A 19,036-nucleotide genomic window follows, 5' to 3' on the forward strand; every position below is an offset into this window, starting at 1 on the left:
ACTGTACATGTGTGTGTGTGTGTGTGTGTGTGTGTGTGTGTGTGTGTGTGAGGGAGAGAGCAAGAGGTGCTACACAAATGGGGAGGGGGCATCGGTGGAGACTGGGCCCGCCTCTAGGGGTCCTCACACCAATCAGCAAAGCGCACCAAGAATCAATTAACACCAGTGGGAGGGGGCAGAGGGTACGGCACCACACACACTCAGACACACACACGCTGTCCGCACGCACACTGCCCACACACATGGTACTGTCTGAGGAGATATCCATCAGATCACACGTTGTGCCAATGTGTGTGAGCGCGTGTGTGTCTTTGAGCGTGTGTGTCCCTATCCCGGTGTGCCCCGGTCTCTCATGGTGTGAGGTTGGGGAACAGATTGGGGGTCAGCGGGGGGGTCAGGCCAGGGTCACCCCCGTCTGAGCCGTGTGTGTGTGTGTGTGTGTGTGCGTGTCTGTCTCTATGCGTGTGGGTAGCCTGACCACTACTTCCAGGGCTCACTGGCAGGCAGAAGTGAATAAGATGGATGGTGTTGATTCATACTCTGAATTCATTGCTCCCCCTGAATCCATGGAGAATAAATACATCCACAGAAATTATGAAGCAAGGGACCAAAATGAGTATCTCACTTTTCATATTCCTCCTTCACTTTTTCCTCTCTCTCTTGTTTGGGGACAGCTGCTGGCTACATGAAAACCATTCATCATTGCATCTTTACCATAAAATTATTGACAGAGAGGAGGACGAGGAGCTTTATTGGCTGCATTTTACAAGGTTGGACAAAGACAAAAGTCACCCGTCAGTGAAAACATCAAAACTTAAATGAAGCAATAACAAAAGGTAACCATGTTTTGGGGGACGGTGTGGATGCCTGGCTAAAAAGGAGGACAGTGAAAAGAGAGAGCAAGAAAGCTTGACAAGACATTTCCGCTGCAACAGACAAAACACAACGACCAGATAAAGTGATCAAAGAGTGTCTACCATTTGCCCGTGAACGTTCCACTGCAAAACCCCACCTCTTTCCTCTTTCTCCCTCTCCCTCTCTCTCTACACATTGCCGTCTCCATCTGTTAGCCCGTTGCACTCGTCCGTCCACTAAACCCCCCCCTCCTTCCTCGCTTCCTCTCCTCCTCTGCTCCTTTCTGGCCTTCCTACCCTCAGGGAGGTAAGGTGATCTCCCTGTGCTGGTGTAAGTGACTGGTATTAGTCTCCTTCTCTGTCTGTCTGTTTGATCCCGGCACTAATGACTCCACAGGGACTGGGGTCTGATAATGGGAAATCAATATAGAGAATAGCGCTCTGGAGTGGCCTCACTTAGCTCTCGCTCTTTCACGCCTCACAGCAAAGTGCCTCTGTGTATTTGTGTGTGTGAGGAGGGGAGTAGTGTACTCTGTGTGTGTGTGTGTATGTGTGTGTGTGTGTGTGTGTGTGTGTGTGTGCGAGCATGTGTATCAGGGAAATCTGTGTGTGTGTGTGTGGAGCAGAATTTAAATAAAGGCCTATTGCCTGGTGGATGTAAGTGTACAAAATATATAACTTTTTCAGGATTAAAAACAATGACTTTCCAACTTACTTAAAGGTTGCCAGTCTGAAAACCATCTGAGGCATTAAAAGATAATAAGTAAGTTAAAATCCTTTATTAACAGATGGATGGCCAATGGGTTTTGACGAGGGATGGCAGTTTTGGTTAACGTTGTGTAAAAACCTTTCAAAGCATTATCCATTTAGAGGTGATGAAATTGTTTTGTGTTGTAAATGTCTTGCCTTTTATTTTCTGTAAGCTTTTCTGACAGACAGCCAGTTGGCTGCATTAGTATACAGAAACATAGTGCTCACTGCCCACCCTCTGGTCTCCACTGGTTTGCTTCGCTTAGCCTCTGTCGCTCTCCGGTGTGCACCAACTAGATAGGATGGGAGCTAACTAGCAGTGCCGCTCATTTGGCGATTACCGCTAGTAACAAAGTCCTGGTGGCGGTACAGCATTGCTGAAGAAACATTGGGCCTTCCCTCTGGTCTTGCCCAGGTAACACTAGTGACCAAGCAACTTTATTTTGAGCCGCAAAACCCTTTAGCACTGTTAACTATGTTAGCACCACTGGCTGTCCTGACACTGCTAACGGCATTAATAGAGCTAACAGTAGCGATGCTAAAGGAGGTTTCGCAGCTCAAAATTGTAGGGCTGTAGTCTCCTGGTCGACTAGTCGATTATTTGGTCGCTATGCTCTCTTCCAACCAAATTCTCATTGGTCGAATAATCGCCGTGTTACATTCATAAGGAGAAAATTGCTAATCCATTATTTCCTGCGGTAGGGGGACAGGCTAAGTTACCTGTGAAAATGGGGGTGTTTTCAAAACACCCCCTTTGTTGACGGAAAGTTGGACTCGCCCACCCTCACGCTCAGCGTCGCGGTGACGCAGACCTCCTGTCAGTTTCTGTAAGCTGAAACCATTTCCCTCAGTGGAAACGAAGCTTGTATTTACTTGTATTTCACAGATAAGAAACAATAAATTGTGAAGACAGTAAAGCCTCCGCTAAAATAGCATTTTAAGTCTTGTGTGTGATTTATCCTTCAGGGATTTATACTTCAGGATTTATCCTGGCTTCATATGAGTAGAGGAAATCTCAGCTCATCGCTAGGCTAATGTATACAATGTAAAATGCCTTAGGCTTGTGCTAATAATTTTAGCATGTTGTATTTGCTTGGAAAACATGTTTAGTATAAGACAGTTGTTTTGTCAGTGAACCCTGTGAGCTGTAATGGAGCTGAATTATGTGCTGTTACCTTTGTTACATGTTGCTGTTGTCCCTGGCTTCATATGAGAAGAGGAAAAGATCACTAGACGCTAGACTAGTTTATACAATGTAAAATGCCATAGATTTGTGCTAATAACATTAGCATGTTGTGGGTGGAAGTGTTTGTCGGTGAATGCTGCGAGTTATAGTGAAGCTGATTTGCGTACTTGTGTTTGAAACTGTCTCTATTAAGCCATGTTTAAATTATGTTTTGAATCAACTATATAAATAAAGTTTGATTTGAACTAAACTTAACAGCACTTAACACAGTCCTCCACCGCTGACTAGTGTTTTGGAGGCATAACTGCAGAGTGACACAGACACACCACCGCAGAAGTAAAAATAACGTGCATATTTTTTTTTTTTTTTTTTTTTCCACGACTAATCGATTAGTTGAAGATAATGTGCAACTTTAGTCGACCAAGATTTTCTTTGGTTGACTACAGCCCTACAAAATTGAGCCATTTACTCACAGAGGCTCAAATTTGTGTGTCCTAGGATAGCAAAGTCATGACCCCAGCCCTACTCTCCTTATGATTGGCTAGTATTCGTTGCCTTTGTTGGTTGGATTGGTTAGGACTGGCCAATGTGTTCTCATCCCAATTTGTCAAACATTACCATTTGTTAGCTGATGCGTCTACATATGATGCACTAGCATCCTCCTACATCTGTTGTTGATCTTCTGGGACGCTGTGTCAGTTTACAGTTGTTACATACATTGTGTCAAAATACACTTTCTTTTCGCAGGATATGTACAGTTTCTGCTCAGTAGATGTATACAGTCTTTTACAAAATAAACTTACATCAGTAAAACACCTCGTATTTAGATTTATTTCCTACTGCAAAAAAATCATGTGGAACAGCGAGCTTTCAGGTGAAAATCTCCTCTCTCCTGCCCTACAGCGATTTTCCAACTCCTTATGATACGTTGTCCAGCTGCGTTATAAATTGACGATGCCCGGCGGCATATCATAGAGCTGTGAAAGGTGCCTTTGAGTTGGTGTCTGATGCCGAAAGCACTGACAAAGCAGTGGTTTTTAACAGTTGAGAATGAGAGGGCTGGTTTAGGCAAGAAAAGTAGGATTGGTAAGGGTTTGGGTAAGAATGTCAGGATAAGTCAATCAGAAGCAGAGTACGGCAGAGTAAAGGGGGCCATTCCTTTGCTATCCTAGGAAACAAATCAGCCACTGGGGTGACCCTTGGGGACAGACAATGTTTCCACAGCAACGCTGTTGGGTCAGTACGACGTGAGAAATAGTAATCATCGAACGAGTGGCGCTACTAGCTAACATTAGCTTCCACCAGACCTGGGTGCTGTGCAGTGCAGTCAACTGAGGAGAAGCAAAATTAATCTACATACGAAACCAGCCAAAAATATTCTTGTCAGTTAACCGATTCACGGTTTACTTTTGACCCCCTAGTTTCAACTTACACAATCTTCACTGGAGCACAACATGCATAGTTATTCATGTATTAATAAAGGATTTTTACATACAGACCACATTTGATGCTTTTTAGGCTGTCAGCCGTTACCATGGACTTCTACACTAAATAATGTTGACTATCATTGTTTTGTAATTCTTTTCTAACTACTTACCCTGTATCCTTGAGCAGCACCTGATTTATTACTATCACCAACACCTAATTTTTAGACCCAGTGCAGCAATCCCAAACTTTTCTTAATTATATAACTTTTTATTTTCCATCATTTGTAATTCAGATGAATTATAACTTGCACTTCTACGGACCGTATGAACTCTTAGATTACAAAGCATTCTAAAGGCACATTGGAAGTTACCAGAGAGTTGACATTTTTGGGGTCATCCGGCAGTAATGTGCATATGTGGCTGTGTATATCTGAGTGTGTGTGTCTAATCAGTCACACTCCTGCGCCTGGGGCCAGACAGGTGGGGCTGGTGGCATGAGGCTGGTGCCCCCCCTCCACCCTGAGGGGCCAGAAGGCCCAGCAAAGCAGGGGGCTGGAGTAGCTCCCTCTGCCAGGCAGCAGAGCACTATGGCTGGTGGCAGCTGGTCCTCTGTCCCTCCCTCCCCCTCCTCCCCTGCCTGTGCGCCCCGCGGGCAGGCAACAGGAGGGGTGAGGAGGTCAAGAGGCAGAAGAGAATGGGTGGAACGGCGGCGACATGCAGGATAATCAGCTTTTATGAAGCGGAGAGGGCACAGACAGCGAGAGAGACGGGAAACACGGCTCTGACACAATGCAACTGACTACAAGCAGTAATGAATTAACACATTAGCGCCACGACCAGGGGCGTTCAGGAGCACTCAGCTGCTCTTAAACACAAACCCGCACTGGCACGCTCCCTCACACACACATAAATCAGTCATAAGTCATTAAAGCAGTAGCAAACACACGCACTTATTAATTACATCAGTCATTTTGTGGATGGCAGATCCCCCTGAAAGCCATTGAGTGCGATGAGAGACTAAAAATGTCTCCACAAAAACAGCAGAGAACTTTTACTCAGCACTCAGAATAAAGACAGAGATTAACCCTTGAAGCACAACCGCACACACACGCACAAAGACGAGACAATGCGATGAGAATCCTCCCGTCCAAACTCAAGCCATGTGTTCAATTATCATCAGCCCCAAATGATCCCCATTAATGCTTTAACTCTTTCTCTCACATCTCAGTCTTAGCCATCCATCCATCCTGTTTTTGCTCTCTGCTCTCCGTCCATCCCTATAATTCACGTCTGTGCGGTTTACTTACTTCCCTTTCTCACTCTCTTCCTCTCCATCCTCCTCTCCCTCCCTCCCTGACTTTTAACCAGCGTGAAGAGGCAGCCATGCATTCAACCATCAGACAGGCTTACATGGTCTACCCTCACACACACACGTACACACAGAGTCAAAGCACATTGTTCCTCAAGTGTAACAAGAATGCAATGTTCACTGAAACAAATATCTACCATATCAGGGCATCTTTATGTGGTTAAATGTGCATCCTGATACTTGCAGAAAAAAAATGACTGATTTGTATACAAGAAAATCACACCGAGGGCCCGTCTATTGGTGCTGTTTGACTCCATGTGAGGAATATATCAAATAATCCACCACAAAGTTTTTATAATCAGCTGCTACGGCGTTTAAAAAGCTACATTTTTGCTGTCAGCCCTCATTTAGGGAAATGTGACTTATCTTCTGGTTAAACATGCATCCTGATACTTGCAGAAAAAAAATCTTACATGACTGATTTGTATACAAGAAAATCACACTGAAGGTCTGTCTATAGGTTGCTGTTTCGCTCCATGTAAATACATATCAAATAATCCAGCACAACGTTTTTATAATCAGCTGCTACGGCATTTAAAAAGCTACATTTTTCCTGTCTTGCATCATTAAGGGAAATGTGAGTTATCTTTCCTCTAATAAAAGAACCTTGTGGGATGACAGCTTTCATATTCGGTAATTAAAATCCTTTATTATCTAACAGGCCGTATATGTGACATTTACAGTGACATTTTACATCAACGGTGTATAGGTTTCATTTCAACATGGGGAGGGGACACATGTGAAACAGAGGCTGGGAGTTCTCCGCCAGAACATTTTGAGCATTGAATAAGTTTTTACACATCAGTATATGGTGTAAACATATTTGGTTTTGTCTACTATTTTCATGTTTTTCTTGGGGGAAACCAATGCACATGTTCTAAACCTTGGGTCTTTAACAGGGTGTCCCCAAAGTTACTGCAGGGGAGCTGCCAAATTATTGTTTGATAACTTAAGTTTTAATGCAAGTAATATTTTGTTTTGTTTATTTCAAAAATTAAAATATGTCTAAAAATACACATAAACATAAATCCAGCATACGTGTAAAGATAAATTGGCCTATTCATTAAAAAAATAAAACTAATTTACGGTACACAACATTAATGACTGGCTGACTGTTACCTGTGAATCCTTGCGCAATCATGTGAGCTAGCTAAAGCTAAATCACTGTGCAGCACCTATCCATAATGGCGAGGAGAATTAGATTGCCAACATGCATGTTATTGAAAAATATTGGCCAATTAACTGCATTATTATTAAAAGTGTATGGACATTTTGAGCCTCAATCAAAAATTTGGTAACTTTTCAAAAAAGAGACTCCAACACGCCGTCCACATCAGAAAACACCAGCAAAAGTGCAGGGTGAGGCTAATGAGCCTCACCATGCTACAACTGCTGCTGACTTAGCAGCTAACGGCAAATATAAATAAGAGAAGACCAAAAAATATTAAGAGAATTATTTAAGTGCACCTCAACTGTATACAATATATGTAGCCTAGTAGAGGGTCCCTGCTCTGTCTCTCTTTCAGTTAAGGGGTACCTACTTAGATATCTATCAAGCCATATATTTGACATTTTTCAGCAACATTTTACATCATGTGCGTTGCTTCACCAAAGTAATCCAACTTATTACATTTGATTACTTTTCAATTACTTTTCTAAAGTGGTAATAAAAGATTTCCACACACTAACATCCATGCAGTGTTTCACTTTATTGTTGAGCTTTCGGTCTATTTGATCTTCATTGGAGCAGATGTATGCTCTGATGAAGGTCAAATAGACCGAAAGCTGTGTGTGGAAATCTTTTTCAGTTTGGACTTGATATTTCCAGCACCTTGCCAAGACCAAGCCAGGTGGAGCGGTGGTTGTTCTGCATCATCATGATTACTTTTCTCACAAATGTTTTAAACTGGGCAATACAGCTGAAAAATGTCCAAAAAAAGGCTACGCCAAAAGAAGGCGTGCCTGCACGGTGACAAGATGCCAAGCAACAGAATGAATGTTAAATTCTTTTTACCAAAAAAAAGTATGTATTTGGATGTAACCCCTTTTCAATTTATGGCGTCAATGTCTTTAAATCTGTCAAAATTAAAGTCCTCTGCTACTTTCATGTTTTACAAATTAAGGGGGCCATGATCTCTGCACCCCCCCACCCCCCACCCCCAAATCTACGCCTCTGTCTGACATGGTTTATCCGTTTTTTTAAGGGTCTGGCAGATAAATTGTGTCCACAGCTTACAGAGCAGAGGTCCAGTGACAGCCCAGGGATGATGATGGCCCTGACAGGGTCCCTGATGGGGGATCCCATTCCTCTCCTCTCATCCAACAATCCCACTGAGCATGTCAATATGAAACACTATCCCCCCACACTGGGGCCACGCTAGGCTATCCCTCCCATTGCAGACAAGACGGGCTCATATTGATAGGATGAGCCTGTAAACTGCTGTGTGAGAAGATGCATGGCGTGCTATGGAGAAAAGTGTAAATTAGACTAAATCAAGTCTCCCCAACAGTAAAACACATTTTCTCTATATTGCACTCAATGTGAGCGTGATTTACTACACGCCTTTTGTTGTATGTGGGCTGAGGGAAAGAGGGGCCGTAAAGCTTTGTTTACCCAACTTTAAAAAATCCACAGCCTTGTAAATGTTGTCAGATGGCCGATGCCAGTGTCTTTCAGCTTAATACTACCTATATTAAATAGTTTAAATATTTCATAAGGGCGGTTTTTAGAGCGAGGGAGGGGAAATCGTTAGCTGCGGTAAAGTTTCATTAACTGGTCCCCATTTCGCTGCGAGGCAAACTCATCTCCTCTTATTGTAATAAAACAATCTCTCCCTCTCTCTCTGGGTGCTGCTATCCACTCATCTCCCTCTCTCCACCGCCTCTCTCCTTCTCTTTTACATCATAATAATACACTACATCCCCTTTAAATGCACTATTACTTACCGCTGCCTTTTCATATTGTAACATCACGGGCACTTTAGCGACAATATAAAAGCGTGTCATTCATTATTCAGAAGCAGCCGGCCTCGTCCCCCTTTTAAAAAGTCAGGCGCGCTGCTGAAATTGATAACGGCGAAGAGACGCGCAATAAAAACGCAGCCCCCGGGTACCGAGCTGCAGCCCAGACCCCCGATTATGCAGATCAAGTGGTAATTTCTCAAACAAATCGCACTCTTTCACTCTTTTGTTGTCGTTTCTTTTTGGACTTTTGGAATCAGGGTGTCAGCTTTTATATTGCCTGTGGAAAAAAACGAGGATTGATGCGCATCTTAATTGCTGGTGTGCGCTGCAGGCTTTCCAGAAACACTATCTAAATATTTTGGCCTAAACGAGATAACCTCAAGGCTGCTCTGTGAAGGGGGCTTTTTTTTAAGTGGACTCTTGGTATCAATTATTTTTTACCTTTTCTGCTGTAATCATGAAGCAATGAAATGATCCGACACTGTCTTCAACATTCAGAGCATCAATAAATTCAGAAAGGCTGGCTGGAGGCGGGCCGGGGCTGCTCCTGGTGGGTTTAGGATAACGGGTGTCACGGTGGTGTCCCGGTAGGTCAGAGATAATGTGTCGTAATCACTCATAATCATTGGATTACACCGGATTACTAACACCCAACATCTGCAACCAGTGGGACCCCGTCTGCTGTGTGTGTGCGCAGGCTGGAGAGGACTGCCTTCACTCTACAGAGCAGCCATCATAAACGCAATAATTGTTAATTTACACGAAGCAGTTGTGATATGCGTCGTCCTATAAGTGGCGGTGTAATTGTTATGAATAAATTAAATCAATTTAAACACGCGGCCCCTGTTCGAGTCACAAACTCATAGCCATAATTACTGTCGGGGAATTATTCTTTGCAAATGTCATCAAGAGGAACATAAAAATGTCCACAAAGATGACAGCTATAACAGACCAATTCTCCCCCATCAAAAGCCACCGGTGAGCTCACATATGGCAGGGTGAAGCAGCCAACACTCAGAGTCTGTCCATATTGCCAAACAAACACCTCGGGCCTTGTCCCATCTCATATTGCTTCATAAGACTTTATTGTGAAGGGCGAGATGCGGATCTGGGTTTAAATATATATTACCCCACATTATCTTTGCATTTGCGCGTGGTGTTATGGCGTATAACCTCACAACTTACACTTTAAACATTTCATCTTCTTTATTTTAAGATTTTTTTTGATGCACTATAAAATACAGTATCAGATAAATTCACTTTACATTTAAAATAATGGATTGTGATCACAGAAACAGTACAAACACAGGAAATATTATCCAAGGGCGTAGGGTTCTTTTAACATTTGGGGGCACACATATGAAACAGGGTGTTAAGGGGGTCCTGTGCCAGAAAATTTTGAGCATCACTTAATTTCCTGCATTTCTGGCGAATTTTTATGCAACAATTTGTGCCTTCAGTGTCATTAATTTGGTCAAAATAAAAGTCCTATACTACTTTTATGTTTTCATGTACCAAATATTGAGGGGGGCATGCTCTCTGAATCCCCCCTGAAACATGCACCAAATAGCCCACATTAAATTTGCCAAAAACACAGACTACCCCAAAAACATTTTAGTTATGATATAGTTCAGACATTAAAACACATGGCCACAAAAACGATGATTAATGAACAGGTTTGAGCAGATCTCTTAAAAGCCTACAAATTTAACCCTCTTTGTCACTAAATGAAGATGTTGGGCATTAGTTTAAGTACTGTAATGTGATATGTGTGAGCCTAAAAAGCCACCTGCCGCATCCGAACCCGACGCGCATTTGTCTGTCCCTGAGACAAGTTAGTGGAAATGTGATTATCCGGTCACTTTGGGCGCCTGTTACATTGAATCTGAGCGGTGAGCAGCTTCCAGAGCCCGGACACTTTATCTGAAGTAGCCCATGGCCTTCCCTTGTCAGGTCATTTAATGTGGCACACACTGGCTATCCAGGAACAAATAAGGCCACGTAACGCTTTGCCATGCTCAATAGGTGCTGGTGATTCACTGACAATGTTCAATTAGGCTGCTGTCCTTGTCTTTTAAAGAGAGACGTGGTGGGTTTCCTGTGCGTAATTACGCACCAGTTAAATGATCATTTTAATTCTGCCTCAATAATCCCACACACATCACATTTAATACAATGTGTTAAAATGGATTATTAAGTGTTTTTACATTATTTTTTATGTAACTTCACCAAGCCAGCATGAATTAACGCGAATGTGGCTGCTCTACATTTGGTTTTAAGGTGTGAACATTTAAGGTTTTTAATTCGGCGTATTACGAATATGGGAAAAACATTCCATCATTTTAGGTTCCAGGTGAAAAATCAAACATTTTGAAACTGTTAAACATTAAATGTCACAGTGCAGGCGAATGTCAAAGGAATACAAAAAATAACTCCCTACATTTGATTATAAGGCGTGGACGATGTGAAGGATTTTAATTAATAGGAAGAGAAATTCAGACCGACATTTCTTCCTTTTGGTCTCTCTTTTATAACATATCCATGACGAATCGTCTTCAGGTTATAAAGCACTCCTTAATAGCTTTGGAGCAGTTTTCCTGTAAACGTATTATTCGTGTACATTTCACGTGTGTCAAACGACACAAATTGAAGAGGTGACACAGACACCAAGAGGACAAATGATGCGCATTTTGTGTCTCGCCTGAAAAGTACGCAGAAACATCAATTCATCAGACCCTGGGGTGTGTAAAAAGTTTTTCTATCTTATATCATTTGTCACCAGAACTTATAAACCCGTACACAGTGCAGACATTTACGGGAATGAGCGGAACGCTGACAGATGACTGACCAAACACCAGTTGGTTGAAACGATTAAATATTAGACGTTCGTCACTAAAGACGCGTAAAAGAACATTGATCTTCAGTGATCCCTGGTGCGACTCTTTTTACATAGGCCATATAAATTTCCATGAAGTTGTCGCTCGCTCCTTACTCTCCATAATAATGATAAAAAACGACAACATCAAAGAGTGACTCACTCAGAAAGGCACGAAGATGCCATATCTTGCCATATATATAACAAGCTGACGCCCGTGGTTATGGGAAACCTTGTGCCAAATTGTGGGCCTACCCCCATTAACATTCAATCAGTCATTCTGGTGCCAGCCAATGAATGGTGGAGAGGGATGGAGGAGGACGGAGCTGCTAGACTGAGCGTTTTGACGCGCTGAGAGGAGGACAGAGCGTCACATCTCTCCAAACGCCCATCAAACTTTCACCACAGCCTGTAGAGAGGACCCAGTCCTCTGAAAGAGGCCTGTTAGAGACAACGAGGACACGCTGGATTCTGCTCACACGGCCGGACAGCGATGGAGACACTACTGGCGATTACTTTTGGTTCAGTTTGACCCTGTTGTTCTTCCCCTTGAAAACATCCTGTTCAGTTTTTGCGTCCTTTTTGCGACAAGGCGACGGGGATGGAGCAAGCACCCAGCGCGCCGAGCCCTCCTCCAAAACCGGCCCATCACGAGCCCATCAGCTTCGGCATCGACCAGATCCTGGGAGCCGGTACGGAGCCAGAAAGCGGGCGCACGGCTGGAAGACAAAGTGGATCCGATTTAAGCAACGGGGACGCTTATTACAGTTTAGGAAGCCCGACCGGGGCCAGCGCGCCCTCATACACCGCGCTGTCTATCTCCCTCTCCGGTATAATGCCTCCGGTGGAGGCTTCAGGTTCATACGGGGAGAGCAGGAGTCTGGGCAGCCGGGGAGTGATTCGAGTCCCGGCACACAGACCCATGACAGCCCCGGGACCCCCGGCCCCCGTCCAGAGCGCTGTCCCTGGGTTTGGGGGGTTGTGCTTCCCTTGGATAGGAAACAGGTTCGCCAAGGACAGAATATCAGGTAGGCCAGCTGTTACACCTGACGGGCTCCTCTCATTTATATTTTATTATGTTTGTTGAAACATAAAATAACACGTGACAAATATCTGTAAAGGTTTTTTTTAAAGCCAAGAGAAATGTTTTCACTTTAATTATTAAATTGGCTTAAAATAACAACAGGAGACAAGTTTAAATGTTTTTCTAAATCATGACGTAAACTACATTTCCAGATTATTATTATAACATTGTGTTTGTGTGACTGACTTCTATTTGGGAGCTGAATATTTCCTTCCAAACAAATACTAATGTGCAATCACACACTACTTTCATAAGGCGTTGTTTTAAAATAGCAAAAGCATTATTTATCAAAATGTACTGTTGTAGTGAAAATAACTAAAATGTTATTCATTGGATAAATTGAAGATAAATAAGAAAAAAAGCCTGTTAGGCTGTCAGATTATTTATTTTAGAAATTGTAGAGAAAAGTAAGATGGAAAAAAAATCATCTAAAACAATAAAAATGTGTGATATTATCTGTGTATTTAACATAAATGTGGAGATAAATTAACAGGAGCTTTTATTATTAAAGGCCTAATAGGTATGGGAAAATATTAGGCCAATAGGCCTGCTGTCCTCTCTGTAATTAGCAGTGCGGATATTATCTGTTAAAGCTGTCATAGTTAAAGCTTTTTTTAATATACTTTTTTTATAATTACATTGTTTGCCATACTTGGCCAGACCCATCCTTCACAATAAATTTCATCTCTCATATCTCACACGTGGCTTACACAGTCTAAATAGGGAATTGTTGTCAAACAGGGCAGATATCTGTGATATATGGCCTTGAATTTCCATACAGAGTGGGGAGTGAATTAGTCTGTTTGGTGCTGTAGCAAAATCTCATCTTCCACTCACCGCTGTGTCTCTGCTCTCTGCTCCCCTGCAGCGGCTCTGGTGCCGTTCGCCGTTACGCGGCGGATAGGACACCCGTACCAGAACCGGACACCGCCCAAACGGAAAAAGCCCCGCACGTCCTTCTCCAGAGTTCAGATCTGCGAGCTGGAGAAACGCTTCCACCGGCAGAAGTACCTGGCCAGCGCCGAGCGGGCGGCCCTGGCCAAGAGTCTGAAGATGACAGACGCACAGGTGAAAACCTGGTTCCAGAACCGCAGGACCAAGTGGAGGTTGGTATGACATTTCATATTTGAGTTTGAGTTGTCCGTACTTACACTTGGAACTCAATCTCATCACATTTTGTCTTTTAAAAACCCGCACTATAGCACGTTTACGCAAATAGGTACACCTTGCTTGTGAAACCAAACTTTCCTGGTTGTGCAGGTGACCCCACGCGCCATTTCCTGTGGCTTGACCTCATCGACACGGAACAAAAAACTATGGGCTGAATATAAACTGCAATTTAAAAACACAATCCTGGATGTAGTTTTATTATCATATTGTCATTTTTCTCTTCTTCTGTTTCGTCTTTTACAACTAATTAGGCCTATATTAAATATTAATTGGAGTAAAATCGTTTTTAAAAATCTCAAAAATGCAGTTTCTACCAAATATTACAGCCAGTCAAATACTATATATTTTTGTCATGTTTTGCATATAATTCATGCTTGATACAAACCTTGACATCCTTGTAAAGCTCTATACATACATTTATTTTATTCTAAGAGCTCACCACCGCTGTTTTACGCAGCCACTGGGGTGTTTTCACACTTGCACCCTCTTCCTTGCTGTCCTTTAATCTTACATAACTCCTCTTTTGGTTTATATATTCATAAATATATGAATGTTTCACATATTTTCCCCCTGTCTTTCTCCAGGAGACAGACAGCCGAGGAGAGGGAGGCGGAGCGTCAGCAGGCCAATCGTCTCATCCTGCAGCTGCAGCAGTCCGCCCTCCAGAAGTCCCTCAGCGAATCAGCGGTGTCGGATCCACTGTGCGCCCATAACTCCTCCCTGTACGCCCTGCAGAACCTCCAACCCTGGGCCGAGGAGAGGGAATAAGAGACCAGACGCCATGCTGTAATCAATAAGCATCAGCTATTATCCCTGGGAGGATAAAAATCAATTTAATTAGGCCCTACATGAGGACAGTGGGACTTACTTTTTTGATCCATGCAATGGATTTAAAATTAAAAAAAAAAAAGAAAAGAAAGTTGGAGCAGAAAAACTGAAGAAGGGGTCACAGCCATTTGAGTGGACGGGTGAGAAAATGGACCTGAAGTGATGGAGATGGTGAGTGATGCCTGATTTGAAAGAGAAACAGAACTTTTCTTGGAATAAATCTTGCAGCTCTGTGCTTGGGAAGAGACTTTTTCAAATTCAACAACAAAAAAAAGGAAACAGAACTTGTCATTAAAAAATTCTGTGATTGTCCTCTAATGCTTGTACTTATTCTGTTTACTAGAATAAGAGGGAGAAATGTACCCCTTTGTCTTCTCTCTCAAGCATCAGACACATTGTTCAACACTTAGAAAGGGAAGAACACCAGCCATATAAAGGCAAGGCCTACATCCCAACACCTATACAATAGAGTACTTGCATACAAATGTGAAAATGTCTGTTTTATTAAAATACACACACAAAAAATGCAGATATGAAAGCTGCTCCAGATATTTTTCTTAACTGTTCTGGTGCTTAAACTTTCCTTCCAATCTCATTTATAAATGTACCCACTCCAGCTGCAATGCACCACCACGGTCACCTGTCCGTCTCCAGGTTTAGTGCACCACCTCAGCCCAAAAAAAAGATGCCTAAAATGTTTCATTATGGGGGAGAAATGCTTTTGTTGCGCAGTAATAAAAGGGAAATAGATGTCAGGATAAGAGGGGGGAGAGAGGAAATATGAAAGAGGCTGCAAGTTGGGTAATAAAGGGAGTGATGCATGTTCAGTGATGGTGGTGACGTTTTTTTTTTTTTTTTTTCATATGCACATTATCATGCTTTATTTGTGTGTCCTTTGGGAATCGGGGCACAAATGTACAATTCCTTTTGTACTTTCATTGTATATGTGTAAATAACAATATAAACTGTTCTTGTGACTCTTTCTGCTCGTGCTGTTTATGGTGCACCATAAAAAAATGATTTTAAGATTTTAACACACCATAATTATAAGCTATAAAAAAAGATTATGGGGTGACAAGGTGAAAGAAATCAGACGTGATTTTGTTTCTTGAAAAGTTTATTGATAAATATAATGATTTTATACAATATTTCAATACACACATTATTTCATTATGACAGTTTGAAGCTGTCTGTTTGTCTTCCTGTCCGTCAGTCTATCTGGAAGTATGTCTGGGTACATTTGAGATGAGCCGCAACACATTTTAGCTTTTTTTTTTGCTTTTTTTTTTTAAATCACGCTATTGGTAGCACAGTGAGTGGGCATGACAGTAAAGCATTAATAAATCTGTGTTCTTTTTGTCCTGCTCAATCGTCAAAACGATGGCTCTTGTTCGAAACATGGCTTCCGTTCCTTCAGAATCAGTGAAAGGGTCTCTCTCGTCTGCCTCTATTCTGTCTCCACATCCCTCCTCCCTGCTCCCCTCTACTGTCTCTCCCTCACAGTGAAAGGTTGGTTGCTCCAAGTCGACTTTTTTTTTTTTTTTTTTAACAGACAGATCTGACGATGACACTCTCCTCTCTGGCACAGACAGCTCAGCTGGACTGATTAGTGTCCACAAGATGAATGCTTGTACATGCTAGGAAAAATGACACTAATATTCAGGCAAACTTTTACACCAGGACACCACACATAAACACATGCACGTCCCCTGTGTCACTCTGCATCTGTACGCCAGTGCTCTTTATTTCACAATGAGTGTCAGGTGGAATAAGAACAGGTAAATCTAATTAGACAGAAAGACAGACAGACAGTCAGAGTCAGAAACACGCAGACAAGACAGGAATGATTCCACACAGCAAGAAGAACCCACGAATACGACAGTTAAATATCTACAGTTGGGTCGTTACAACATTGAAACACTGACTGACACCACTGGAACACGCACAGTGGGTGTAGAGAGGACCGTAGCAAGCTGTCACAGGACGTAAGACTGATGCAAGCTGGCTGAGGTCAAATTCAGCTCTGCGAACCTTTACAGTCTGAGAACAGATGAGGTGGCTCTGTAAGATGCTACGCCCAGACCTTCCCAAATGTATGCACATATAGCTGAGTATATCGCCACGGAGTTCTTCATGGCACATACGTTAAATACGCCGTATAGGCCTCTGTCTTGCATGCTTCACAATATTGCTCATGTTTTGTTGCGTTGACACAGATAGTCATGATGAAAACAGCTATTATTTACGCCTCTTATGCACTAACTATGCATCGGGTTGATCTCGCCGCTGAGCTGCTTTCGGGAATTTCAGTCCTGCTTGATAAAGTTGTTCAATTTACACGTTTCTGAAAAGCGTTCAACCAAATGTTAGATAATCAGTATTTACACAATGTCATGGATACACAATGTCCAAGGCGACGGTAACGACACCAACAAACGAGGAGGATGGAGACGAGGTAAATGGTCACATGAGGGGTTTGAGTCCATTTTCCAAAACCGGTGATGGTTTGTCGCCATGGATTTGTTTCGTGGCAACCATCCCACACAAAGCGACAAGATCCATGTTTCCTATTGATTGCACGCCATCCTTTTCTCTTGCATGTTCATCTTTCTTTCTCCTCCTTTGTTCTTTTCTCCTCTCTGTGTTTTCATCTATTGCACCGTCCCCCTCTTCTTCACTGTCTAGATGACATTTTCAAACAGCTGTAGAGACCTCATGATGTTTTCATCCTGTAAAAGAGGAGAGATGGAAAATTAAGAGGCTGACTGTGAGAATGAAGTCATCCAACAATCACCACTTAATTCAGTTTACTGGCCACTAGGGGGCAGTAAAAGCCTGTAAAATGTTGGTCAGTGATCTCTGCAGACAAACACACACAGTGATATAAAAGGTCGCAAAGACCTTAATTAATTGCCAGTATAGTCAGACCTGCATCAGACGAACATAAGAAAATAATCTGAGGGAATAAGACTTTTATGCAAATAATAACTATAATAATTTGAATGTTTCTTTTAAAAGCTATAATACCCATACTACCATACTGAGATTTTGTATGTCCCATTACATTGCACTTCAAACGCAGTGTGCTGAAAATACCACCATTTCCTACTTTACCCAGTCACATTTTGCAGTATGCAAGCCAGCATGCCTTTCTGGCTATTCTGACCCACAATCCTCTGCGCAACAGAAGATTCGTCACATCAACTGGGCCGCAGACAGATGACAGCTCGTTGACAGCTGACAGAAGTCGCAATGACGAATGACATTCAAGTGTCAGTACTACACATTTTTTGCAACTCGTATGAATAATTAATACAATAGGCTTGTTTAAGATAAGATGTTCTGTAGAAAATCCTAATTTTATGTGTAATTCTAATATTTAATGCTAGATTTTAGGCTATTTTTCTTACGTTGTGCAATGGAGGTTTAATTTGTGAGCAAACATACCTTGTGTGCTTGATAATAATACTAATACCACTAATAATGATAATAATACATCGTCTGCAAACTACAGGTAGCCTACAGATTAATGTAACAGGATTTAAATAGTTCTGACTTCCTGTTCATTCTTTGAAGGCTGGTGGAAGTAGAGCCACTTTGCAGCAAACTGTCTGATTTGACTTTTTCTCACCGCCCCCTGCTGTCTTCTCATGCGAGACACAGGGAGCGTTCCGAATCGCACACTTTTTCTTTTTACTTTTAGTAGGTTCTGCAGCTGCCCTTAAAGAGTATGTACTGTTGCATGCAGTATGCACACAGATGAGACATACTACTTTCTCATAACATTACACGATGAACTTGGACCCTCTTACTCATATACCCATTACCATGGAGATAAAACAAAATGCCGTTCACCGAACTCTCCAGAGACAGAGGTCAACCCGGGAGTTCTGCTGTTGTTACTTTGCAATAAGTAATAACTGCATACACTGAGGATTCTAACATATTATAGTCATGATGATAGAATTACAGAGGCTATACATTTCTCTGTTAGTGTTATTTAACACGTATGCTCTTTTGTTGTTGGTTATATTTCTGATTTTTTTATTCAATCAAACAATTAATATTCCTAATATTACCATTCAACTGGTCATCGGTCACTTGAATGCATTTTCATCCATCACTGTGACTTCTGACAGCTGTCAATGAGCTCTCATCTGTTTGCAGCTCAGTCGATGTGATGTATCGTCCGCTGTACAGAAGATCGTGGGTCAGAATAGCCAGAAAAGCATGCTGGCTTGCATACTGTAAAACTGGACTGGATGTAGTAGAACATCCTGGTATTTTGGCATACTGCATTTGACATACTATGTACTGGGACATACTAAATCTTTTTCTGCCAAACTATACAGTATGATAGTATGGGTATTGGAAAGCACAGACAGTTCATCTCAAACAAGCCCTTTAACATACATTAGTTTTGCACTTTGCATTGTGACGAATAAGCAAGAGGGTCAAAGTTCAAGGTGCAATGTTATGACTAAATAATATCTCCCAATTGTATGCATACTCCATCAGCTACTTTGTAA

General features: G+C 42.2%; 2 protein-coding genes across 4 annotated transcripts in view; one reads left to right on the forward strand and one right to left on the reverse strand.

Moving 5' to 3' along the window:
• The first annotated feature begins 11,878 nt into the window (after positions 1–11,878).
• On the forward strand, positions 11,879–14,598 carry tlx3a (T cell leukemia homeobox 3a). Its single transcript, XM_033633476.2, has 3 exons — positions 11,879–12,453; positions 13,378–13,615; positions 14,264–14,598. Exons 1-3 carry the CDS (start codon positions 12,027–12,029, stop codon positions 14,445–14,447), a joined length of 849 nt encoding a protein of 282 aa, XP_033489367.1. The 5' UTR covers positions 11,879–12,026; the 3' UTR covers positions 14,448–14,598.
• A 1,008-nt stretch (positions 14,599–15,606) lies between these two features.
• kcnip1a (Kv channel interacting protein 1 a) overlaps positions 15,607–19,036 on the reverse strand; it is a 61,918-nt gene continuing 58,488 nt past the window's right edge. For all 3 annotated transcript variants that reach the window (XM_033633478.2, XM_033633479.2, XM_033633480.2), the window contains exon 8: positions 15,607–17,236. In XM_033633478.2, the coding sequence (XP_033489369.1) occupies positions 17,189–17,236 (48 nt within the window). In that variant the 3' untranslated portion in view covers positions 15,607–17,188. The remainder of the gene's footprint in view (positions 17,237–19,036) is intronic.

This window comes from Epinephelus lanceolatus, chromosome 7, assembly GCF_041903045.1.
Source record: "Epinephelus lanceolatus isolate andai-2023 chromosome 7, ASM4190304v1, whole genome shotgun sequence".
NCBI classification, from domain to species: Eukaryota; Metazoa; Chordata; class Actinopteri; order Perciformes; family Serranidae; genus Epinephelus; species Epinephelus lanceolatus.